Raw genomic sequence first — 27,054 nt, 5'->3', positions numbered from 1 at the left:
GGCGGGAGGACCGGTGGTCGCCACCAGTATCTGGCGGTCGTTGAGCTTTTGTTGTCTTTTGTTCTCCTGCGACCCATGTCCGCCGAAGATGACGTTGACCTCCCTGTCAACGCGCGGGAAAGCTCCTCCTCCCCCCTCCTCCTGCCGATGGGGCTGTCGTGGTTCATCTGGTCCTCCCCTCGGCGGAGGAGGCGGTAGAGGTTGGAAGGGTCGGCCGTGCCCGACGGAGTGCTTGAAGTCCCGGCAGTTGCGAAGGGTGTGGCGCATGTCCTTGTGGTACGGGCACTGGGCGTCGAGGATGTCGTCCAGCGTGCGCTCGCCTCCACGAGGTCCTCCTCGGGCGCGAGAGGCGGGTGGTCTGGCGGCGTGTACTTCTTCTCGAGGCCTCTTCTCCCAGCGCTTGTCGGATGGCTGGTTCGCGTCACGTCGTGGCGCTGCCGGTGCAGGCTTTGCTCCTCCAATGAGATCCTGGGCCCGCTCGTCGGCGGTGATGTAGAGGTCGGCTTCCCGGAACAGCTCCTCGGAGGTAGTCGGCGCCTTTTGTAGTATGGCTCGGACGAAAACCGAGTCATTGGATCCTCTGTAGAAGTCCTCGATCACGGCCGCCTCCGTGACCTCGGGGATGCGGTTTCTCATGGTCTGGAACCTTTTAAGGTATGACCGGAGAGTCTCATCCCCCCGGCGCTTGATGGATTTGAGGTCCCATGGTTGCGCCGGCTTGTCGGAGAGGGACTGGAAATTGGCGGTGAAACGTCGACTGAAGTCTCCCCAGTCGTCGATGCAGTGTCGGGGTAGATGTCGCAGCCACTGCAGCGCATCTTGCCCAAGGACGATGGGCAGATACGCGGTCATGACGTCTTCGGATGCTCCGGCAGCCCGAGCGGCAGTGGTGTAGACGGCTAACCAACCCCCTGGATCCTGCTTAGGTTCATATTTGTCGACATTGGATACCTTGAAGTTGGGAGGCCATTGGATGGCCCTAAGGCGCGGAGTAAGAGCAGATACTCCGCACGTGTCCTCCTGTCGTCGGGGATGACGTCTGTCCCGGGGAGGGGAGTGGTGGTGGCGGTTCCTCGACCGTCCCCGGGTGGTACCGCCAGTTGAAGCTGTTGCCGACTCAGTCCTGGCGGCCTGGCTTTGAGTCGGGAAGCCATGATCTCGGTCATACTCCTCCCGACGGCGAATTTCGTTCTCATGCCGCCGTTCGCGCGAAGCATTGATGGAGCTTCGCGCGTCTCGGCGACTGTTGATGGTGTGTCGCAAATCGTTCGGCGGGTGAGCGAGCGGTAGAAGATGGTTGGCCGCCTGAGTAAACAGGCGTCGGTATCCCTCGGCGTCGGGAGTCCGAGGAAGTCCGTCAGCTATCCGAGCTAGAACGCCTCCGACTTCGCTCGGCGTGTTCATAGCTCGAGCGAAGTCGGGGTTCAAGTTGCGCCCGAAGAGCGGATTCTCGCGTCGTTGCCTTGCATCTTGCTCGGCTTGCTCCTGAGTCCGACGGCGATCACGTCGTCGAGAGTTCCTTCGTTCCCTGAGGACGCGTTCTTCCGGAGTTTCTCCTATCTCTGAGACCTCGTCTCGCGAGACAGGCTGCTCCGGATCCCTTTCTCCAGCTGCGTGATGTCGTCGAACGTTCCTGCGTCGGTTCCTTCGTCGGCGGGATTCTCGCTGAGGCGGTTCTTCTCCAGGCGCGGTCGGTTCATCGTCGGAGATGGCGGGCGACTCTGCTCTCCCGATGAAGAGGACGTCGAGGTAGAACGGTATTGCTGCCGCGGCGACTTTCTTTCCGTTCTCCTTTGAGGTCGGAGGAACGGGAAGAACGACTTGCCTCTCCCTGGTCTCCTTCTTTCTCACGACCCGTGTCCATTCTTTCGTCGGGGAAGTAGACAGCGGAGTCTTCCGGGTCAGCGAGCTTCTAGCTCCAGCCTCCCCGGAGACGATCTTTTTCCGAAGAGCCGGAGGTAGCGTCTTTCCAGCATTTTCGGAGTTTGTTGGAGGAGACTTCTGTTCCGGCAGATCTGCGAGGCGGTGTAGAATTCCTTTTTCATCTGCTACGGACGAGATTGTCCCGAAGCAGAATACAGATCCGGGACGTACGGCGATTTTGCTGTGGAAGGTGACGGCCATTGAGCTAGCTTAGATCGTCGACACACCCCCTACCTGGTGCGCCAGCTGTCGGTGTTTTGGGTCCGACCGCACACCCGGGGTTGCCCCTCAAGGTGTTTTTAGGAGTAGGACGGTGTCAACGACTGTAGCAAAATGGTTCGTGCTGGTCGCACGAGGGACAGTGGACAAGATTTGCAGGTTCGGGCCGCTTAGAAGTGCGTAACACCCTACGTCCTGGTGAGTATATGAGCGTGGTTACAAGAGGGTTCTCTGTAGAGAGTTTATGTGGGTGGCTAAGTAGAACAGGGGCGATCGTTCTGAAGGGGTGCCCCCTAGGTCTTATATATTCGACCGTGGGGCAGTACACGTGAGTATGATAACAACAAGTAGCTAAAAGATAGTGAACCTCTTGAGTTTATCCCTACGTAACCCTCGCCGACTTATCCTCGCATGGCTCTGTTACATGGGGGCTTCAGCGCGGGAAAGTCGGGTCTCTGTTGCGATTCATTCGCCCGACGTTGTGGGCCGTCTGGGTTTGCGCTAATCAGCCTCACGTCTTCTTTTCTTTGTTGGTTGTCCTTCCCTAGGCCCACGAAAGAATGACCTTACGAATTATTGGGCCCTTGGGCCTTTCGTGAGGCCTTTTACTTCTTTAGTGGACCCAGGGGATATCTATCCCCCACAGCGGCGGCTTGATTCCCCCGCGATATGCGTGATGGCTTCAGGTGTTAGAGGAGTTCTGGTTTTATAGCATGGGGCGGAGTCCAGGTCAATTAGATCCCCACCGATTCACACGAAACAAAATTTTGTTGGGTTGTTATAGCCGACGGGGAAGAAGAATCTTACTCCAACTGCCTTATTTTATAAATTTATTTTATAAAATTCGATTAAAAAAATATAAGGCACCCTCTAAAGCGCATCAAATATAATACACCTTTGTGGCTGCTTTATAATCTAAATTTAGAGTTTTTACTATTGAAGTAGAATATTTTGTCTATTCTCAAAAATTTATAAAATTTTCTCATTTTTAAATTATAGGATATTTTTATAGGATGGTCTAATTGAAAAGATGTAAATATCTGGAGATCCAGATTTAGCACGTGACACGGTGCTCAACACCATGGCTCTAACCATGGTCACGTTCGTCCTCAGGTTCACACACCCGTGCGCGTGTGCGGGCCCGCGTTGCAGTTGCAGATGTGTGCGACGCGACACGACCCCGCAAACCCCACTTGTCAGCGACCTGCCCTCCCACTACCAGGGACTGCTCACCCCTTTCCTCACCGCCATCCGCCATCCCATCCTATCCTTCGAAACCCGGGTAGCCGCCGCAAGGAGGCACTCCCCCGACCACGCCGCGCAATCGCCGTCGCGTTTCTACGCCGGCGTCAGCGTTTTCTCTCGCTCCGCAGATCCCCAGAGCCTCACGTTACAGCGACGAACCCTCCGACGAGCCGGCTTCCCCCGCCGCGCGCAGAGCAGCGGAACCGGAGGCGGATTGCACGAGACATGTGAGCCTGCTGTCGCGGCGACGGCGCTGGTGGTGATGCTCCTGACCTCCGTCCTCCGGGGTCGCGTCCGCCTTCTCCACCGGCACCGCTCCCTGACCATGCCCTCCCCTCTCTTCCTCTCCAGAAACCCTAATACTAGCCTCGGCACCACTAACCCCCACCTCTCATCGCCCCCCGTGTCGGCTGCAATGAGCACCACCGGAGTCTACGTGCCGCCGATGCGGCGGCTCCGCTCCGTTATCGCGTCCACCAACGGGAGCCTTGCGCCACCACCGTCCGCCGCGGCGCAGGCACAGCAGACGCGGACGCCAGAGTGGCTGGTGGACGGGCGTTCGCTCAGCCCCCAGTCGCCGCCTCAGCTGCGGCGGCGCGATATACCTCCCTTGCCGAGGCCACCCCTGCCAGAGCATTACCGGCAGCAGAGCGCTGGGTTTGCCCGCTATGCATACGATGATTTCTCTGAGGATGACTCAGATAAGGACATTGACCGCACGTCAGTTTCGAGCAAGGTGAGTGCCTTATTCTGCCCAGTTATTGATTGTTTCACATTTTAAAATGACCGGTTGAAACTCAGTTATGCTTGACTACATTGAACCTAGAGTGTTTACAGAAATTGGGTATGTGGGTTTTAATTGTAGTGGTCTGTTGCTATCTCTTATTGCACACTGATTCAAGTGACGTCGGTTTCCTTTTCTGTGGATGCATTTTAGCACGATTGCCTCGAGTTTTCCTATGGTCTGTACAGGGTCTTATGCACAGTAAATATAGTGAAACCAATCAGAGTGTATTCATGTGTAGAAAAATATCGTAAATGTAATAGTTGCAGGTTGCAGCATTGAAAGGAAGTCTTTGAAAACTATAAAATATATAGAATCTAGAATCCATGAGATGTATGTACCATATTTGTCGGTTGTATGTGTGTGTTCTCTGTTCCCTTTTGGACACGTACATGATGCTGTTACCACTTGCCAGTGTAGAGGGATTACCATCATCCTTTGCAAGCTCACTAAAAATCCGTAGTGAATAAGACTCAAGTTATGTTCCAGGACTGTGGGTCTGTGTACTTTCAACTCTGTATGCTAGGCTTCTAGAAACTTGAGTGACAATTGTCAAAACTGGAATTATTTTACTTGGTTACATGAAACATTTTCTTCCAACATACATATGTGTTTAGTGCATTTAAAATAATATAAATCTAATTTCTAATGTGAAATGATGGAGGTGAAAGTTTGATGGCTTCTGACTTTTTGATCTTGTTGAGTATATTTTCCCAAATATATTCCTGGACAATCGGATTAACAAAGTTCCTTTTCATTTTCTTTAAAACTTCCCTAGAACATCTCAAGGGAATCTCTCGTCTGTATTCATCAGAATCAGAATACACAAATGGAATAAAAAAAATCAAGTGGAACACAAAAATAAGAAAGAAGAAACACCTTTGATGTGTCAGCTCTTCTCCTGTTATTCTCATGTTACATCCTTGATACAAGTAATCTTATTGTCATTCTAATGTGCTAGTATTTTCCTCTGATCTTTAAATTGGATAGACCTTTCGATTTTTATAGTTGTTGGTGATAGCCCTAAAATTAAAATGAAGCTACAATACAAGTGTTTAGGTGTTAGCTAGTCTTAGAAAACTCAAAAGGAACAAAATTCCTGTCAAAGGAAAAAATTTTTCTACATTCATTTGTTTTGGAAGGAGTTAGACATAGTACTGCAACTATGCAGCCAAAGTTCCTCACAAGGTATATTAGTCTGTATATGAGGATGGAGTATAGAAAACAGTTTTGGTTCAGCCTTCTGCGGTCAGGTGGTTTCCAGGAGCTCTGCCCTTCCCATGATGACGTCTGTTTTGAAACCTGGTGGAGGAATAGTGCTGCCAGGGTGGGCAAGCCTTTATCCAAGGGATTCAATTCTCTTGTCATTTTGCGTGCATGGTCTTTGTGGAAGCATAGAAATAGGTGTGTTTTTGATAATTGTAACCCTAGCGCTGCGGTGGTGTTGGCAGCTGCAAGGGAGGAGTTGATGGGTTGGCGTATGGCTGGAGCCAAAGCGCTCTCTTTCTTCCATTTAGAAGAGGTGTCTTAGGTGTCTTAGCTGTTTGGGGGGTGTTTTTTTGGTTTTGGTTTGCCAAATGTAACACCTTTGTACCAGGGTTTTTTCTCCCCTTTTTATTCTTCTTCTTAATACAAAAATACGCAGCTCTCCTGCGTATTCAAGAAAAAAGGATGGAGTATAGACCATGTTCTGCATTTGTTTTCAATTTTAGACCTTACTTTTATTGGTGGAAAGGTTACATCTTTCTTTTACTCTTTTATTCCCATTCTATTAAATATATGCTTCCTAAAATAAAGGAAATGTTCGATTTGGTACAACTTCCTTTTGCTTTGGTTAGGTGTCCTATTATTTATACTTGTACTGAAATAAAATTTCCAGGGTGCATCTACTTTAGATAATGTTGATGAATGGAAATGGAAACTGCATATGCTTCTTCGTAATGATGATGAACAAGAGATTATCTCAAGGGAAAGAAAGGATAGGCGAGATTTTGAACAACTCGCCCAATTGGCTGACAGAATGCGCTTGCACAGGTACTTTGTTGCTCTTTTCAGGTTCTGATACTGGTAGTATTTAATATTTACAATATAATCTGACATGAATCTACATTATGGCAGCCGTCAGTATTCTAGAGTTGTTGTGTTCAGTAAGGTTCCATTGCCTAATTATAGATCAGATCTTGATGATAAAAGACCCCAAAGAGAGGTGAGGCAGTTTTCTAACATGGTAAAGGTTTAAAAAATGTGTGTGCTGTGTTTATTGATGTTAACTTATATATTTGTTTTTTAGGTATCTATACCTGCTGGCTTGCAAAGAGAGGTTGATGCTCTGCTTGCAGGCTATGTTGCACGGAAGGGAACATACATTGGCAACTTTCCTAGTTCAGCTTTCTCACGATCAAGCAGCACAGACAGTTTTGCAACTGATGAAGGCTTCTTTGAGCAGCAAGATAATCAAACTTCCACTAGTGCTGTAATGGACAGAATCCAAAGAAGGAAAAGCCTGCAGTTGCGGAATCAGCAGGCTGCTTGGCAGGTTTGATTATAAGTTTTAGACTTCTTTGTGTCGCGTTCTTAGCCTTAAGACATGATGAGGTTCAAAGTTTGCATTATTCTGATAACATATCCATTTCAAGTGGCATTTTCGTCTGAAGTTTGTAAGAGAGTGGGTTATATATTCAGAGGTTCTGGTGATCTCATTGGCGAGGTCTGCTTGTTGCAGTAATGCAAATTTCAAAACTCGTAAAAAGAAACTATGTACGCAATATGTGACTATGTGTAGTTAAGTAAACCTACAAATAGCCAGTTTCAGTCTCCCAGATGTATCCTATCTGTAAGAAACAAATTATAGAAGCAGCCTAACGTTGTTGATCATGTGCTAACTTGTCAACTTTGTTTTTAGAATCTCGATATCAAAGATGAATTTGAAACTGAACTTTGTGTGTGCTACATACATACTTTTATATCGATTTTAAACAACATTAATATCTTACTTGCTAATGAGGGACGCTGAAGCTGACTGCTTGCATTTTTCTTTGTATGCATTGCTACTTAATGGGGGGATGCAATAAAACGGGACTAGAAAGATGGAATATACCCAAGAAATTGTACTTGGATAGGCGCACATGGGAATCAGATGGTGGTTCTAGACTTCTAGTGCCTGAACCAGTCTTTAGATCCCCTTAATAATATCAGTGGGCTTGTTTGGTTGGCGCCCTGGCCTGGGAGCGCCAGCCAGGCAGCTCAATCCAGCCCCAGTCATTCGAAATCGGATGCCTGAGATTGCTGCCTGGGCCAGGCAGATTTCTCAGTCTGTAAACCAAACAAGCCCAGTATTATTGATGCCTTACATTTAGTTATTTACCTTTGCTCTTTCTTTCTTTCTTTCTCTTTTTGCTGGTGGCCCATTTTCGGGTTCTACTCTATCCTTCTGAACTTGTTTAGGGCTTAAAGGCTTTGTTGTTGTTGCATGCACTGCTAACTCCTGTTTGCTCCTGTTTCATATTATATGTCTTCATTTACCTTTTATTGTCTTTAAGACGAAACTACACTATTATTTTGTCAGGCAAAATATGTACATGAAAACAAATCCATTTAGGGCCCGTTTGGATCCCATGGATTGAAACCAATATCTAGGAAGTGCTCCTCATTTCACTATTAGATTATTTACCAATTCCTCTCAATACCTGGGACCCAAACAGGGCCATAGATTTTTTGAGGTATTTTCGTGTCATGTTTCTAAACAACATTATATTTGTTAATAATCTAAAGCATGAAACATATGGAGTACTGTATTCTTGCTGCACTTCGGTTTTTGGTTGTTGAGATAGTGACTGTGCATGTTAGTTACAGTTTCCGTTTTGATTAGGTACAATGTTCTCTTAGTCTGTTCTGTCTATGATTTATAGAGATATATTTTCTTTGGGTTTGTTTTTAAAGGTATTGTTTCTAGGGCATTGTGAGTCTGTGCTTCATGTATTGTTGTATTACTACTTATTGACAGATTGAACAGTCATACTCTTCCCTTCTGGAAAGAACATACTAAAAAAATTTGTTTGTTACAACATTGCTAAAACTAAGATCTTGGATTTTTCGGTGGTGGGTTTGATTTAGCACCATTGATTTGTTGTTATTCTTTGGGCTGAACTTTGCCCTTTTTGGATCAGTTTCAGAGGATACGATGAGTGTCTTCCATTCATGCAGTGTTCTAAAAAGCATAACTAAACATACGCCTACTTGCGATTAAGTGCTGAACAGAGGTCCAACACGTTGTTTAGGGTCTGCACGGTCAATTAAACGCTGGGCGCGCATAGGGTCTGCACTAACACGCGTAGCGGCGTGGAAGCAACGTGGAAATGGAGAAAGGCAGGGGCGGAAGACGTCGCTATCACGTGCCGTGCAGGCGGGAGTAGCATTCACAGGTGGAAAAAACGTGTGAGCAAGTGGTGTGCGCGGGAGCGCCAAAACAGAGCGCATGCGGGCTGCAGCCATTTGTGGGCGGGATACCGCGAGAACGCGAAAACAGATCTTGTGTTGCCGTGCGCTTGTGGGCAGATGAAGGGCTAGAAATCAGTAGCGACTTCTTCTTTTCCTCATGCCTGCGACTAGCCACTGATTGCGGGGGGAGCCCCAACTCCAGATATAGGTGCAGCCCAAGGTGTTCTCCTGCCCCTCGCTCCTTCGCGTTTGTCGTGGTCACAGCTCCACTCCAAGGTCTCTCTTGGTTCGTCCTGACATTCTCCAGTCTCCACTTTATTTTCTCCATCAACTCCTTTGCGTTGTCGGCTTGTCGCGATCACAGCTCCACCTAGGATCTCATATTCTCAGTCTCCCCCAGTTGTTCTCCACTTTATTTTCTGCAAGTTTGATGCCATTGGTTCAGGATCTTGTCAGCAGCACAAATATAATAATTTTTTTACAAACGATTAATCTTGTTGAATTTTCCTAGGCGCTAACCAATAGGCTAGCGCCTGCCTAGCGCCTGCCTAGCGCCTAGCGTTTTCTTGGATCTTGCATTCAAGCCATGCACTGTGTTGACTGAACTTGTACCCTTTTCAGGAATCAAATGATGGCCAAAGCATGATGGAGTTTCGTCGCAGTCTTCCTGCTTATAAAGAGAAGCAAACTTTATTGGAAGCTATATCACAGAATCAGGTCCTGGTCTGCTGTTCTTGTTATTCCAGATATGCATGTTTGTGATAGTATCCAACACTTGCGAACAATTGTTATCATAATGAATTGCAGTTAATGTAAGAACTAAGAAGTTTTGAAATGAGTGTTTTTGGTCCATATATGCATGTGCGATACTATCCAACACTGATGAACAATTGTTATCATAATGAGTTGCAGATAATGTAATAAGCTTTGAAATGAGTGATGAACATGTAGTGCTGCAATGAAAGCACACATATCATTGGAAAACATTAAACTAAATGATCTAGCAAATATGGTATACAAATTTTAGTGCTTGGAGCTACATGCGTCTACCAGTTCTTTTTGTTTTTCCTTTTTCTTTGTATAAAACCTTAGAACCTTGGATATGTGTTAAAGTAATGGATGTGGTACCTTTTGTTATTTCTACATTTACTTTCCAAATGTAACTTGTAAGTTAATGTGCACATCCTTCTTAGTATCAGAAAGTCAGTAAATGAACTTGTATTTTGTTTGCAAATTCACTATTATATAGCATTTCTGACTGAATATTTGTCAGCATTTAGGCTACTCGACTTGCTTGGTACTAAAAGGCTTTGTTGTTGTTCGGCAATGTTAGTGGCTAACGTGTCTTGTTTGGTTGAGCAGGTCATTGTAGTTTCAGGCGAGACTGGCTGTGGTAAGACGACACAACTACCACAGTACATTTTAGAATCTGAAATCGATGCTGCTCGTGGTGCTACGTGCAGTATTATTTGCACTCAACCAAGGCGAATATCAGCAATTGCTGTGTCTGAAAGAGTCGCTGCTGAAAGAGGCGAGAAAATTGGTGAATCGGTGAGCTATTTGTACCTGCAGAATTATTTCATTTTTAAATGGTGTTCTCCAAGACTCCATGGTAGCATTTGGATCAAGGGATGGGATAGGTCGATCCCAATTTAACTGGTGTTTGGTTCAGACAGGTGGGATAGAGACACCTCACACTGGAAATACAGATCAAGTATTCTGTAGAGATCTAGGATGTCAATTTCAGAAAAAACACTGGAATTTCATTGTGTGTGGTTTCGTTTCTCTTCATCATCTCCATGTTCCACCCCCATGCTGATTCTGCCCTTCCCTGCTGGCATGTGGCGAGGGCGTCCGTGGCGGCTGTGGAAGTCCATGGTATGCACACCTACTGCCATGGTCACCATCCTCTTCTTCTGTCCAAGTTGAGCTTGGGTCAGCGTGGATGTCGTCATCCACCCTCGGATCCTGATCTGGTAGAAGGTCCTAGGCAAGTGCAAGCCATTATGGTGGTCGTCTAGCGAGGGTGAGAGCTTGCTCGGAGCGGGCTTCCAACGGTCCAATCATCGACTAATGACAGATGTTTAGAGGCGAGCTTGTGCCCTCTAGTCTCCGTGCTACTTTGCGAGGTTGCTATGCGCTTACATCGACCTCATCTCCCAAAACTGCTTGTCATGCTGGAGCAGATGCTCAACCTCATTGTCGTGCTGCTCTGATGGTGGATGGCATGCTGGAGTGTAGCCTCACCGTCTGTGATGGCGAGCCCGTTGGTGAGATCTTAATGCGTCGGTCATTGCCCCTTTGCCTTGTGCCATGGCTAGATGTGTCCTTTGTGTGACTGGCATCTAGGACCCACAATAGATAGTAGATGACATATTATTAAACGATGCCCATGTTGTTGCTCCCTCATACCAAACACAAAACTGGGATGGTTCTATCCATCCTACCAAACACAGAGGTTAGATAGTTCCATCTCAAAAATGGGACATGAGTACATGACCATCCCGTCTCTACCTGTTGCCAATCCAAACACGTCCCAAACCCAAAATGCTTAGGTCATTTTTACCGTCCATAAGTGGTTTGATGTAGTAGGTCTCAAGCCCTGGTAAAGGAGGAGGGTTGCGATAGGCTTGGCGAGTCAATGTTAAACCTGGCTATTGTAATGGAGATGAAACCTAGAAGAATACTTTTTTGTATGCTATCTTCTGGCCCCCGTAAGGAGGCCTTCTGATGCCTGGTCTATTTTAGACCTTTTTATTCTATCTTCTTAATTTATAAAGGGGCGTAGTTCTCCTGCGCGTTTTCGAGAAAAAAACCCTTTTAGTGACACATCGTATCGCTCGGGTTTAAATGAGCAAGGGCCGGGTCGACACCCCTTGTGATGCACTGTATCGTGATTTGGGCATGGTGTCAAGTGAGCAAGGATCGGGTCGCTACTTCCTTAGTGGCGCGCTACTGAGATGTAGTGAAAAATGTGCAAGGGTCTTCACATCATTGATGAGTGCGAATGGTAAAGAAACTGTTAAAGTGGACACACTAACCAGTTCAACCCAAAAGCTTAAGCTGATGGGAGAAGGTAGCCAACTAGCCAATCCACTTATACACTTCAACAGAAACTAGTCAAACCTAGGATCTGTCTAGGTAGTTGGAATGCCGGGCCGCTTACAGGTAAAGTCAAGGGAGTTAGTTGAGACAACAACTAGGAGGCGTATAAATATCTTATCTGTCGAAGAGACTAAATGGAAGGATCAGAAGGCGAAGGAGGTGGACAATAATGACTTCAAGTTTTGGTACACAGGGACAACTCCAAATAGAACGGAGTAGATTTTTCGATTGATATGAGCCTCAAGAATGGTGTGGTGGATGTGAGAAGGAAAAGAGATAGGATTATCTTAACCAAGCTTGTCGTGGATGATTTGGTCTTGAGCATAATTAGCGTGTATGCCCCCGAGTAGGCCACGATGAGTGGTAAGAGACTTTTCTGGGAAGACTTAGATGGCATGATTAGAATTATACTTATTAGCGTGAAGCTTTTCATAGGAGATTTCAATGGGCATGTAGGTACCACAAGTGCAGGTTTCAAGGCAGTTCATGGAGGTTTTAGGTATAGTAGTAGGAATCAGGCGGGAGAGGAAGTGTTGGACTTTGCGGTAGCTTTTGACCTATAGCTCTAACCATGCCAACACTTTCTTTAGGAAGAGACTCCCATTTAGTGACTTTATAGTAGAGTCGAACACACTAGTCAGATCGACTTTGTCCTCACAAGAAGGATAAACGAGCATGCTTGGATTGTAAGGTGATACATGGGGTGTGTTGTCCCTCAACATAAGTTTGTGGTGGCGGTCTTTCGTTTTTAGGTGTGTGCCCGTAGGGATATACAAACCAAGATTGTGAGAACAAAGTGGTGGAAACTGAAAGGTGTAAGGCAAAAGTCTTCGAGTAGAAAGGGCCATCAAAGAGGGCACTTGGAAATAAGATGACACAAACAACATGTGGGAGAAGATGACAACCTGCATTCGAAAGGTGACCTCAGGGGCGTGTGAAGCAATTAAAGGGAGTGGAACGAAGCTAAAGATACTTGGTGATGGAATGAGGAAGTCCAAAGATCTATTAGGGAGAAGAAAGAATGCTATAGACATCTGTACTATGATAGGAGTGTGAACAACATAGACAAGTACAAGGTAACAAAGAACACTGCAAAGCGAGCTGTAAGTGTGGCAACGGGTAGGGCATCTGAGGATCTTTCCTTTGTTTGATTACGAAGGAAGGAGAGAAGGACATATATATGATGGATATAGTTCGTGAGAGGAAGACAAGGGACTTCAATCAAATTAAGTGCATTAAGGATGAAATTGAGCACATTTTGGTGGAGGATGAGACCAGACATAGATGGCGAGAGTATTTTGACAAATTGTTCAATGGGGAGAATGTGGACACAACCTTTCAATTGGATGACTCTTGATGACACCAATTTTGTGCGTAGGATCCAAGAATCTGAGGTTAGAGAGGCATTGAAATTGATGAAGATGTTAGCGGTTAGCCATAGAATCAAAACATGGTGGATGAAGTGACGTCAAGCATCTGGCGTTCTATATGACAAGAGGGTACTATATAAGCTAAAAGGTAAGTTTTATAAGATGATGACTAGACTTGTTATGTATGGTGTAGAATGTTGGCCTACAAAAAGACGACATGGTCAGTAGATAAGTGTTGCAGAAATGCGTATGTTGTGTTAGATTTGTGGCCATACAAGAATGGATCGAGTATGGAACGATGATATACATGATAAGATAGGTGTAGCACCAATTTGAAGAAAAGCTTATCCAACATTGGTTAAGATTGTTTGGACATGTTCAATGAAGACCCTTAGAAGCACCAGTGCGTAGTGGGATTCTAAGGTGCGATAGCAATGGGAAGAGAGGAAGAGGAAGATCAAAGTTGACATGGGAAGAGGCAGTAAAAGGAGACTTGAAAAGATGGAATATACCTAAAGATTTAGCGAGGAGTGTATGGAAAAAACTATTCATGTGTTCGTTCCTTGACTTGTGGGTCTTGTTGGGTTTTAACTCTAGCCTACACTAACTTACTTGGGACTAAAATGCTTTGTTGTCGTTGTATAAGTGGTTTGATGTTCGGCCAAGACTCATGCTCTAGTGGCCTATTGGGCTTATTGTATTTTCCCCTCTTAAGATGATAAGATTAGTATCACTCACCCCTTATACTTTTGTGAACTGCAGCTAGCATGTTTGCAAAATTTGATGATCTTTTCTTGAGTTTTGTCTATCATGACAATGGATGCTTATCTTTAGGTTGGCTACAAAGTTCGGCTGGAAGGCATGAGAGGAAGAGATACGCGCCTTCTTTTCTGCACCACTGGAGTCCTGTTGCGGAGATTGTTGGTGGACAGGAATTTGAAAGGTGTTACCCATGTTATTGTTGATGAAATCCATGAAAGAGGCATGAATGAAGGTCTGCATTAGTCATACTTATTTTCATTTAGTACTAAAAATGTTTAGCAATGTACTCATTTTTGTAAATTTATGCTAATCTTTTTTGTGTCTTTGTGCTAGATTTTCTTCTTATTGTCTTAAAGGATCTTCTTCCACGTCGCCCTGAGCTGAGGCTTATATTGATGAGTGCAACCCTTAATGCTGAGCTATTCTCTTCATACTTTGGTGGAGCACCCATGATACATATACCTGTAAGATATTTTCTTAATACCTTTTTGCATTCATTCTTTTCTGCTTTTAGTCAATAGGCATTGGTTCATACTTCACTCCCATCTTTCTTCATTGTTTCAGACTACATTTTTAGAATCCTGAACATAAGTAGTATGTTATAAAAAAACAATTTTTTGTGTCCTTGCCCCTGCTTCCAAGGCCAACGATGATTTGTCCCTATTTTTTCTAACTTGGTGATTTTGCCACTATTTTTACTTCGATTTTACCCTAGTCTTTTCAAACTGGAGATTGAGTTTACCCTATTCCATTAGAAGGGCTTAATGGTGTTAATTCAGCTGTTGAATGACAACTGTGCCCATGGGGATTTACCCTTGTTTTTTTATGATTTTTGAGATTTTGCCCTGGTTTCAACATGAATAATTTGAACAGCATTTTGACATCTTTCAAAAGAACTTTGACAAGACTTCACAGAATCTATGTATATTTTAAATCTGACCGAACTTTAACAAATATTGGATATAATTTGCATATATTTCAAATCTGACCAAACTTTGACAAATATTGGATATGATTTGCTTGTATTTCAAGTTTGACCAAACATTAAAAAATTTAACAAACACTTGATATACTCTGGAATCTGGTTATATTTCTTTGTGCAATGGTACATGAAACGTCTTCCACGTAGCATCAATATAAGAAGTCTGAGTAGCAACAATTAGCTAACCACGACATGGAGATGAATATATAACCGAAGGCATTCATCTAATCTAATTCTAATTCCATGCGTCCTGGAGCAGATATAGATGTGTAACATCAGTGACCCTTGTAGAAACACGACAATGCTACAAGTTTACATACGCGACAACGGAAAATAGTATGAAGGCAACGGGGAATGGAACAAAAACCTCCCAAGCAATCACCCGAGCACCTGCTTGGCGTTATCACGTGAATCTATGGAGCTGCTTGCCAGTCGTAGGCAAACATAATGGTCTCTATTGCGGCAATGCGTGCCGCATTGGTCTCCTCAGTGCATGCAGGTGGCGAAGTAGTGGCAGCCCCTGCCAATGACCCTTCATCATCACAGATCTGTCACACCTTTAGCTGGCAAGCGCGCCTCAGTCACATTGCCCACTTGCATGAAATGCTTGACCTTGGCCTTGTGCCTGTGGGCTGCACACATGGACACATGCCTCGCACTCTTGCTGCTATGCTGCGCCACACACGCCTGCAGATGTCACCCATGTGCTGTTCATGCCAAGCTCACCGCACCATGTGTGCATGCAGCTCATGCCCTGATCGCCGCACGCTAGCCTGGACCCATGAACCATGCAGAGCTTGTCTGCGTCTGACCTGTGAAAGCCTCCTCCTGCGGCTGCCGGGCCGCACAGCCGTGGCCGCTGGCCTCAACAAGCGCAGCTCCTTGTGCTGCAGCTACCGTTTGGACCCCACACACACCTGGCCTTGTGTCTGCCTCTATCGCTTCATGTGAACGGAACAGGGATGGGATTGGGCTCGGTCTCTTTGTGTTGCTTCAATGAAACAATGGGACTTGACGAGGATAATGGTCACTCTTGCCCAGGGTCAAACAACTGTTTAGTTTTCAAAATGCAAGGGTAAATTACGAAGTTGAAAAAGGAAGGGTAAAATCTCACCAGGCCTCTACAGCAAGGGCAAGAATACCCAAATCCCCAAAGTCTTGCTCTACCTGCCAGTTTGGCAGCTTTACCACCTTTAACATTTTCATGCTCTCAATCTTAGCATTAATTCCATATCATATTTTTTTTTATTTGAACTTGAAGCCATATGTTGCATGTCAATTTGTAATACTTACTATATATGTTACAAGAGTAACTGTTCTACTTTTGTAATATTTCTTATCATTTTGTATTCATATTGTGCACTTGCTTACATCAATCACTTTCTTATATGAAATTTCTGTATCACTTTCTCTGGTGCAATAAAATTTGTTTGAATGTCTTGTGCTTTGCTGTAGCTTCTTGTGTAAGTTATATCTTGACGTCCTTTCATAAAAAACGGTTTTATCTCAACTTAGGGTTTTACATATCCTGTCCGGAGTCATTTTCTGGAAGATATTCTTGAAATTACTGGGCACTGGTTAACTCCATACAATCAAATTGATGACTATGGTCAAGAAAAAAGTTGGAAGATGCAAAAGCAAGCTCTACAAAAGCGGAAGAGCCAAATCGCTTCTGTTGTGGAAGTATGGAAGTTTGTGTTATCTTGGCCATTTATTTTATGCTCAATGCTATGGTGTCTAAAGTTTGCTTTTGAACAGGATGCTGTTGAAGCTGCTGATTTGAGGGACTATAGTTCGCGAACTCGTGATTCCTTATCCTGTTGGAATCCTGATTCAATTGGTTTTAATTTAATAGAAAATGTCTTATGCCATATTTGTCAAAAGGAACGATCTGGTGCAATTCTTGTATTTATGACTGGGTGGGATGACATTAATGCATTAAAAGAGCAGCTCCAAGCAAATCCATTGCTTGGAAATCCAAGCGCAGTTTTGTTGCTCGCTTGTCATGGCTCTATGGCCAGTTCAGAGCAGGTATTACCAAGACTACTACATTGATCTGTATTGCATTAGTGTGCCTACCTTTTGAACTTTTGGAACAAGAAATTTCAGTTATATATTTCAAGCAATAATATATATATTTTAACTCTGGTGGTGATGCTATACTAGCTGATTGCCCAAGTTATTTACTGGTTACTCTGTCAGTATATATTCTCCATTTTACAATACAAGACTGTAAACTCTGGAGTCTCTGTTTCACACTACAAGATAATTAAAGAAAATGGTGTTATTGGTATATTTTTCCCACTCACTGTTCCCACTTCAGCAGTGTGAACTTTGCAATTTGATGTGGCCATATGTTGTCATTTGGTGTCAAATTTTTCTTAGGCTTGAACCTCCTTGGACTCGGTGAGTGGTGGCTAATTTGTGAAATGGAGTGAATAGTGGCTAGCACGTTACACTTTGTTGAGAACATCTGGAATTTGAACAATATTGCTTGTATGAGGGCAACTATCTATTGGAGGAGTTGAAACCCTAACCCATTGTGTGGGCTGAGTGTTACATATATTAGAGTACATGGATTGGGCTCAACCGCTCAAGGCCCATAACACTTAGAATACAGAAGTATAACACCCCTTGTAGTTGAAACTCTACAACTCTAGCCACGACAACAACACGCTCACGGAAGAAGTGAAAGCCGATCTCGACATGCTTCATGCGCTGGTGCTAGACGAGTTTGACTATGAGGGGTAGATGACGCTGACGTTGTCGCAGTAGACCAACATGCTCATGGTGAGGGGAATGTGAAGCTTCTCGAGAAGCAGGCACAACTAGCTCGCCCTAGCCACCCCATTAGCAACAACCCAGTACTCAGCCTCAGCACTGAAGCGGGAGACCTTGGGCTGACGTGTGAAGGACGAAGATATGAGGTTGGCCCCAAGAAACACCACATAGCTAGAGGTAGACTGGCAGGTGTCTGGGCATCTGGCCCAATCAGCTTTGGTGTAGGCGATCAACTCATGGGTGGAGCGTCGAAGATGGAGCCCGTAGTCGATCTTGAAGGTGAAGGATCTGCTTGACCGTGCTCAAGTGCAGTTCATGGGGATCATGCTTGTAGAGACAAACTTGCTAGACAACATACACAATGTCGAGCATGGTGAAGGTGAGATCTCGAAGAGCGTTGACAAGACTGCAGTAGGTAGTGGGGTCGCTTATAGGGCACCGTCGCTGGAGATCTTGGCCTGTGTGTCCGCTGGTGTCACAAAGGGTGTGCGATGTAGGACCGGCGGTGGTGATCCAAACATGCCCTAATTATGTGGCAAACCAGCTGTACCAAGCGCTGGGATTGCTTCACAACTTCAGACCATAGAGGGACTTTTTGAGCTTGCTGACCATGTTAGGGTGAGCAGGGTCAATAAAGCCGACATGCTGACTGCAATAGATAGTCTTGGTGAAAGTTCCATAGAGCAAGACATTCTTGACATCCAGTTGATGAATAGGCCAAGAACGAGAGAGAGTGTGAGAATGGCATGTACGGTGGTGGGCTACACGACGGGACTGAACATGTCATCATAATCAATCCTAGGATGCTGAGTGAAGCCCTGAAGAACCTAGCGGACCTTGTATCGGTACAGAGAACCATCCGCTTTCCGTTTGTGTCCAGACCCACTTGCCGGTCATCACATGGTCGCCTAGGGGACGCGACACCAAATCCCCAATGTGATTGACAAGGTGGGCCTTGTACTCTCCCTCCATAGCGCGATGCTAGTGAGGATCTGCAAGGCCGCTATGGACGGAAGACAATATGAGGGAGACCGGCGGTGAGGAGGTCATGTAGAGGACAAGACGATCGACATGGTGAAGAACTCCAACGACCTGTCTAGTTAGCATAGGGTGGATGTGGTTAGGGTTGTGATGAAAAAGGGAGGATGATACACCGCCGGCTCGGGCAGGCGATGCACCCATTCGAGCATGTCGCTCAGACATGCGAGGGTTGGAGGGTTGGGCATAATGGCGAGAAGCTGGTGCCGGTGAGGGCGCCGATGAGGTCCGCAGGGGCGAGGGCAGAGGTTTGGCCACCGGGGCGAAGGTAGGGCCACGGGGCCCACTAGGGGCTCGGTAAGGGTCGACGGTCGACGGGGAGGCACCCGAGCCGATCTGGGGCGGTAGGACAGTCTGAAGGGAGTTCGGGTGCACAGGTGCTGCGGGGGGCACCGATGTCGTAGGCGGGAGCGACAAAGTGAACTTGAGGGGGAAAAACTAAGGGTAGCTGTGTAGAGGAAGCCATAGGGTCAAGAAGAAAGTCCAACTTTAGAAGGTAGTCGACTATGGAACTAGAGGGGGTCGAGAAGGGTTAGTCCGTCTCAACGAAGACGACATGACGAGAGATCAAGAGACGATTAGTGATGAGGTCAAGGCATCGCTACCCTTTGTGACATAGCAGGTGGAGCAAGGGGTGAGATTATGTGGAGTGGTGGTAGAAAGGTTGGGGTAGCACGTAGACACAAAAATGCAAAGATGGTCGTAGGATGGATGGGTGACAAAAAGAGCAAAGTGGGGTGTGGAGGCACGAATCGTCATTGTAGGAAGATGATTAACAAGGTAGGTGGCGATGTGGAGTCTCTCGGCAAAATAGCGAACAAGAACAAATGCCTAAATTAGCAAGGAGCGTATGATGTTGTTAGTAGTGCGAATCATGCGTTCAACCTTGCTATTTTGAGAAGTGTAGGGGCATGGCATCCAGAGCTGCACACAATGGGAGGAGAAGGATCGAAAAGAGTTATCAAACTCACGACCTTTGTCACACTCACCTTAATGGTACGGCCAAACTGAGTTTAAACCCAAGCGGAGAAGTGCAGAAGAGCCGCAAAAGTATCGGACAATGGAGAAGTCCATCAATAACGAGGGAAATCATCAAGAATCACTAGCAATATTTGTAAATAAAATACTGATAATAGGAGACGTCCACAAATCACAATGTATGAGATCAAAATGCTGCACAACTTGAGAGGAGCTAGTGAAAGGGAGTTGAACATGACGACCTAATTGACATGCATGGCATAGATGCTCAGAGGTGTCCCTAGTACAAGAAATGACTGAACTACTACACAACTTGGACAACACGACAAGGCTAGGATGACTGAGTCGATGATGCCAAATGCTAGAGGTAGTGGAAGTAGTTAGTGTGTGCGGTTGTGGCGAGGATGAAGGCGATGATATAGCGGAAGAAGTAAGTGAAGTGGACGCATGCAACCACAGTGTGTACATGGACCTAGAGCTATCAAATCGGACGAGAAGGCTCTAGGTAGCGAGATCCTTCATAGACAACCCAAAAAAATCAAACTCAATAGAGCAAGAGTTATTGGTGGTAAATTGATGAACGGATAAACGATTTTGAATCTTTTGGGGGGCGACAAGAACATTGTGAAGATGAAAGGCCCTGGGAAGGACCGAATCATCTACAAAGGTGACCGGGAGAATGTTCTCATTGCCCACAATGATAGATGAATGATGAGAAATGGGAGGTGGGTAGGAAGAAGAAAGTATACCAACGTCTGGAGTGGTGTGGTAGGAAGCACCAACAACCTAGTCAGTGAGGGTAGGTGGGGTCAGGGTCATCGTGCTAAATGAGCTAGCAAGAGATTGTTGATCCTGCCCACTAGGCCACATGTTCCATGACGGAATAAAGTGGGGTGACAAAGGAAGTAGCGGTCGCTGAGGTGCTGGATGTGCGGGGAAGGTGGTTGGTAGGATCCCCAGGTTGGGCAGCGTGAGGTGAGCCGACTTGGGCGGAGACAGGCACGGAGGTCCACTTGGGGATGATTTCGGGTCACATGGAGATGTGGCTGGTCCACTAGTTGTAGAGAGGGCCAATGAGCGTCGCCTTGGCCACCCCCACTCGCACGACCATGCTCTCGTCGATGAATGGATAGTGCAGAATTAGAGGAGGGAGGGCACAAGGGCTGCCACCCCAGAGGAGTTGTAGAAAGTGGTAGTTGCGTCGGAGCGATGAGGCGGCCCCTTGGTGAGCTCCTCAAGGATGAGGTTATTCTAAACCATATGGAAGGATGAGACCGAGACCGAGACCGAACGAGTGATCCAAGTGCGGAGGGGATCGTAGCACTCACTGTGGCTGCAGAGAAGGTTGAGGACGACTGTGCGGTTGGAGATAATCTTCTCGAGTTCACAGAGGGAGGCTGCCATGCCATTCATTTAGCGGCAGTACTCGATGACGGAAAGGTCTGGAAGACAGCGTCAAGGTGGAGAGCATGAGCCTCACATTGCCGAGAAACTGGTCCTCAATGGCAACATAGGCCTGACGGGCAGTGCCATCACGCTCGTGAATGACATCCTACAACTCAACGGTGATCGTTTCGAGAATCTAGAGGAGGACCACACTATCCATTCGTCGCCAGGATGGGATAGTGAGGGACACTACATCGATGAGGATGTGGTCGTCTAGGGCATAGCGCTGCAGTGTGAGGAGGATGATATCGCGCCAGCGGGCATCGACGGAGGAAGCCAGGTCGAGGACTATGGTACCAAAGAATGGATGTTCTGAACACTCGTCGTCTAGCCACGAAGGTTGGCGACGACGACGGTATTGTACGCTAGGGGGGGGTCGACCACTAGGGGCTACGTGGGAGGGTTGATGCAGTGAGAGCCAAGAAGGTGGCCCTCAGTCTTGGCTAGTTGCCTGGCGAGGTCATACATTCGTGCTCCCAAGCAGGGCGGCGACACGTTCGCACTCCCAGGCAGCAGCCACAACCACCTTAGCAGTCGTGAGGGCTGCGACCAAGGTGGAGTGAGCTGTCGCAATGTCGATAGGTGGTAGAGCGACCGATGGAGTCACGAAGGGTAGATAGGGCCCGAGGAGGACACATGGAACGAAGGGAGGGACACTATAGCGGATTATTTGAATAGGAGGGGATTTAATCCCCTCCAATCCCCCTCAATCCACTCCTAACCGAACAAGCCCTAGTGCGCTGAGTGTTACATATATTAGAGGGCTCAAGGCCCATAACACCTAGACATAATATAAAAGTCTAAGATATCTAAGATATCAAAAGATATCAAAATCATATCTAATGTCTGCTTAGATGTCTTGGGAGTTCCCTTTTATTTAACATATCTAAGATATCAAAATCATATTTTGGTTGCATGTAAATTGCTTAGCTAATGTCTGCTTAGATGTCTTGGGAGTTCTCTGACTTGATTAAATTCTGTTTTTTTTGTTTCTTAGGTAACTTATATTTTAATGAGCTAGAACCTTTAAGTCGATTGCACCGTTGACATTTCTTTTGTCATGTTATATACAATGTTGGTTAGGGATGGAAGAGTGCAGTTTTTTTCTTTCTTTTTCTCCTGGTGTAATGAATATGCATTATTCTGTTGACACTTTTGTCCACTTTTTGTGCAGAAATTAATATTTGATAAGCCTGAGCCTGGAGTAAGGAAAATAGTTCTTGCCACGAATTTGGCTGAAACTAGTATTACTATCAACGATGTAGTTTTTGTTGTTGATTGTGGCAAAGCAAAAGAGACATCTTACGATGCACTGAATAATACTCCCTGTCTGCTTCCAACCTGGATCTCCAAGGCTTCTGCCAGACAAGTAATATTTTTCTTTCTTTTATACTCCGTTTCAGATTATAAGTATTTGACTTTTTTGGTACATAGATTAGGTATATAGACATACATAATATCTAGACACATAGCAAAAATCCACTTAAAATTTGGAACGGAGGAAGTACATATTACTAACACTTAAATATTACTGCCCTTTGATTTGTTATTGCCATGGTTATAGAGATTTCAATAACGCAATTGACGTGGCTTTTAACCTGAAAATTGTCACTGTCTAAGTCAATTCTATCACATCACTTACCTCTAATTTTATTTTGCTAATTAAATAAATGAATATAATATAGAGACGAGGACGAGCTGGCCGAGTCCAACCAGGGGAGTGCTACCATCTTTATCCACGATGTGTATATGATGCATTTGCTGACTACCAGTTACCAGAACTTCTTAGAACTCCTCTCCAGTCCCTCTGTTTGCAAATAAAAAGCTTGAGGCTGGGAAGTATATCAGAATTTTTATCCAGAGCTTTACAATCACCTGAATCTCTATCAGTAAGTTTGGTTTTCTTTTTGTATCATTACTAACAAAAGTTCTGCTCTTCTATATATTTGATATATATTATTTTCCAGGTACAAAATGCCATTGAATATCTTAAAGTCATTGGAGCATTTGATCAGAATGAAGAATTGACGGTTCTTGGTACCTGATTCACCCATAAGATTAAATTTTTACATAACAGCTGCTTTACTCCGCATCTCTGTAGCTTTTGTAGCTTGTGTGCTGATAATGCTTACTGCTTGTCATTTTCAGGAAAGCACTTGTCTATGCTTCCAGTTGAACCTAAGTTAGGAAAGATGCTTATTTTTGGGGCTATTTTTAATTGTCTGGATCCCATATTAACCATAGTTTCTGGACTTAGTGTTAGAGATCCCTTTTTAACCCCCTTCGATAAGAAAGATGTAAGTATGCCTTCTTAATATTCCAATTTTTGTTTGCCTATTCTGGCATACTCAACTATATATCACGCACTGTGTCTTGATTTCTATTAGTACCTCTTGCCGAAAGCACTTGACTTGTTGACTTTGGTCTTCACTCTTCAGTGCACAACTTTGATGGCTATTTTCAGAACATGATTATAACATCTAATAAATACGAGACTGTGAAAATACTTTAAAGCAAATCTACATTTAAGATTTTATGTTTCCAAACTAAATCTTTTAAATTAAATATTTTAAAAGCCCTTAATGATCGCAGTCTTAAATGTTTGACTGTATTGCGGTCAAGGCGTCAAGTGTTTGTGACTGGAGGTAGTATTGTTTTCTAAGTTTTTGGTGTACCTTCTTTTTGGTACTGTAAATGATGCTAGTTTGTCCATGCAGCTTGCAGAGTCAGCTAAGTTGCAGTTTTCATGCCGGGACTACAGTGATCATCTTGCACTTGTTCGTGCATATGATGGATGGAGGGAGGCTGAAAGAGACCGTGCTGGTTATGACTACTGCTGGAAAAATTTTCTTTCGGTGCAAACATTGAAAGCAATAGATTCTCTTCGGCGGCAGTTTCTCTTTCTTCTGAAGGATACTGGTTTGGTTGACGAAAACATGACTATGTGCAATAAATGGAGTCGTGATGAAAATCTAGTTCGGGCGGTAATTTGTGCAGGACTGTATCCAGGTGTTTCCTCTGTTTTGGTGAGTTTCTTTTATTTAAGATTATTTTACATACCCTGCTTTTAACAATTGCATATTTTCACACTTTTATGCTTTAAGGTTTTATGGTTCTATGCTTTATGTGGAAGATAAGTACTGTCCCGGGTTCGATCCAATTCGATCCCCCTTGGGGACGATTTTTTTGGCTTGGTTAAAAAAACGTCTCGCCGTGTCTCATCCGCTCTCGGGTTACGATGTCTTGTGCGCCACCTCTGGTTAGGCCGTTGCAGAGTGAACGGTTGACGCCGACCCGTTAGTGATGGGAGGCCATGGTTCGGGGATTTTCTCGGCCGGTACTAATGTTTCGGTCTCTTCTTATCCATCAACGGGTTGTGTGCATCTTTGAGTGCCGACCCTAGACATTATACTGGGAGGACGGTCATTCTCTCCCTAGCCAAGTTTATATTGTGAATGTGAAGTCGTGATTTATGATTTTTATTTGGCTCTTGATAATTTCAGAACAAGGAGAAATCCATCTCCCTCAAGACAATGGAAGATGGACAGGTTATGCTTTATTCGGTAAGTTTTTGTGTTCTACATAACTTTGATATATATCAGTGGCTTTACGTGACAGTTTCATTTATGTTATCTTTTCCAGAGTTCAGTTAATGGTAAAGAAACCAAGATTCCATTCCCCTGGCTAGTTTTCAATGAGAAGGTGAAAGTGAATTCTGTTTTCCTCCGGGATTCAACTGCTATATCTGATTCTATACTGTTGTTATTCGGAGGCTGCATAAAACAAGGGGGCTTGGTATGTTCCTTGCATTGCTTGTACAGGAAATCTTTTTTTTTCAGATTTGAAAATGTATCATTGCATAATAATTTGTGCATGCTGTAGGATGGACACTTAAAAATGCTTGGAGGTTATCTTGAGTTCTTCATGAATCGCGATCTTGCTTCAACTTATGTGAGTTTGAAGAGAGAACTTGAGAATTTAATCCATTGCAAGGTATTGTCGATTTCTAATATCTTGTTATATGCCAGCATTCATCATGCTCTTTTACTTTTATCTGAAGTTCTGAATCTACAATAAATAGGTTTGAATAGGCAGTTCCAGTTCCATCTAAACACCCAAATTTATCTTGGCAACCATGCTGCTTGGAGTTTGGAGCACAATGTTTGGTTGCATGCAATTAGCATTGAGTCAAATCATTTTCAAGTTTATAAAAAAGGATCAATATTTATGATACTGATACCAAACAAGTGTAATTAGATTTGTTTGAAATATATTTGATAGTATTATCAATTTTGTGTCATACACATTGATACTCTCTTCTATGAACTTAAACTTTGGATACTTTGAATAAGGACTTGTGCATCTTCAGGATGGAGTTAGACTGTGTCCAACAGCTTACTCATATGGTCACCCAAAACACTATTTTGTACTGTAGACTTCATCGTTCCAGAGTGGAGTTCGAATATGGGGATCAAGATGAGTAAGTTGCTGAAGATAGTTTAGCAACTCTAATAGATGCACCTTAGGGTTCCAACCTGTTTGAACTATCGGATGCTTGTGAATGCCCATGAGTTTTTAGCGCTTTGCACAACTGACCGTTTGAGATTATCTTGGTTCCATAGCTTGCACATTGTGTGGTTATTTGGTTGAGTTCTGCTAGATCTCAATTATTTGTTGGTTCCGAGACTTGCACATTGTGTGGTTATTTGATTGAGTTTACTCAGGAATCAATCATATATACCTGATCAGGTGGCAAATGTCATAATTGTTTTGCTAATAACAAATTTATGTCTAACAGCTCCAAAACCCAAGGATGGATATCCAAACGAGTGAAGAGCTGCTATCAGCCATCCGTTTGCTGGTGACTGAGGATCCATGCAGTGGGCGGTTCGTGTACGGCCGACAGGAGCCAAGATCAAAGAAAGCAAAGACGATGCTTTCGCCATCCTCTCTGAGTGAGGCTGGTGGCAACGGAGGGGATAATGCCAAGAACCAGCTCCAGACTTACCTGACCCGGGCCGGGCACAGCAACCCCACCTACAAGACGAAGCAGATCAAGAGCTATCTCTTCAGATCGACGGTTGAGTTCAACGGCATGCAGTTCGTGGGGCAACCGTGTGCAAACAAGAAACTTGCGGAGAAAGATGCCGCGAGCGAGGCACTGAACTGGCTCACAGGAGATGGTGGAGCGATTACTGACTCTAGGGGGGCTCAGGATGCAGACCCCATGTCCTTGCTGATGCAACCACCGCGTAGGCGTCGACATAGCCATCGTCGGAGGAACTGATTAGCACGACATGCTTTTCTTCCTTTTTGATCGTTTTCTTATTTATGTAGCATTCGAGAAGCATAGTTAAGCATAGAAGGTAGCGAGGAAAAAATGTTATAGACTCTTGAAATGTACTACAATAGTTTTGACGTGCAGTGCCTGTGAATTTTAGAGCATGGTTCGTCAGTGGTGACGGTGAGTGATGGGCTGATGGCGTGCGAGAATCGCAGAGAACACTAGCTGTAACGGTCGAAGGGTGATCCAATTTTTTTTTTGCTGTGGGTACTGAATTCATTATTTGTTGGCGCCATATTAACTGAAGAGTTATGCGTAGTGGGCAAGGGCAGCCACGATGTATGTATTTAGACTAAGGTAGTCTAAATGAGGGGGCTCGTGTCAGGTATCATTGTATGTTGTCAGATGCGGAGAACTGGAGACTAAGACTATCCGCCGGTTTTCTCTAAATTTCTAACTCTATATCAATTTTTTTTGTCACATCATGAATATTTTATCCTTTAATTTTTTCTCCTGCAGCAGTTTTCTTTAAATACTTCCTCTATACCTCACTATAACCATAAAATATCATTTACTATAACTAATTTTTATTTACTATCAATTTTTCATCTACTAATGTCGGTGTTTCGAGACCGGGGTTCTCTAAGCCGACGAGTGAATGTCGTCGCGTGCCTCAGCCCAGATGGGTCGACGTGAGGCC

At 44.9% G+C, this 27,054-nt stretch overlaps 1 protein-coding gene across 1 annotated transcript; it reads left to right on the top strand.

Moving 5' to 3' along the window:
* The first annotated feature begins 3,275 nt into the window (after positions 1 to 3,275).
* Positions 3,276 to 26,834, top strand: LOC103649879 (DExH-box ATP-dependent RNA helicase DExH3). Its single transcript, XM_008675571.3, has 19 exons — positions 3,276 to 4,123; positions 6,051 to 6,205; positions 6,290 to 6,377; positions 6,462 to 6,707; positions 9,230 to 9,325; positions 9,971 to 10,159; positions 13,918 to 14,077; positions 14,179 to 14,309; positions 16,343 to 16,510; positions 16,586 to 16,858; positions 22,245 to 22,439; positions 22,756 to 22,959; positions 23,038 to 23,107; positions 23,219 to 23,367; positions 23,788 to 24,096; positions 24,574 to 24,633; positions 24,713 to 24,865; positions 24,953 to 25,063; positions 25,869 to 26,834. Exons 1-19 carry the CDS (start codon positions 3,650 to 3,652, stop codon positions 26,355 to 26,357), a joined length of 3,720 nt encoding a protein of 1,239 aa, XP_008673793.1. The 5' UTR covers positions 3,276 to 3,649; the 3' UTR covers positions 26,358 to 26,834.
* The last annotated feature ends 220 nt before the right edge of the window (positions 26,835 to 27,054 follow it).

Source organism: Zea mays, chromosome 3, assembly GCF_902167145.1.
Source record: "Zea mays cultivar B73 chromosome 3, Zm-B73-REFERENCE-NAM-5.0, whole genome shotgun sequence".
In the NCBI taxonomy this organism is placed as follows: domain Eukaryota; kingdom Viridiplantae; phylum Streptophyta; class Magnoliopsida; order Poales; family Poaceae; genus Zea; species Zea mays.
The sequence above is the reverse complement of the archived record's forward strand: the minus strand, read 5'-3'. Positions and strand labels throughout refer to the sequence as shown.

Excerpts from the sequence above, each read along its gene's own strand:
- LOC103649879 (XM_008675571.3), top strand. The coding sequence starts at position 3,650 with ATGCTCCTGACCTCCGTCCTCCGGGGTCGCGTCCGCCTTCTCCACCGG. Across the intron at positions 4,124-6,050 it reads GCACGTCAGTTTCGAGCAAG|GGTGCATCTACTTTAGATAA; the intron begins GTGAGTGCCTTA and ends TAAAATTTCCAG. Across the intron at positions 14,078-14,178 it reads TGAAAGAGGCATGAATGAAG|ATTTTCTTCTTATTGTCTTA; the intron begins GTCTGCATTAGT and ends TCTTTGTGCTAG.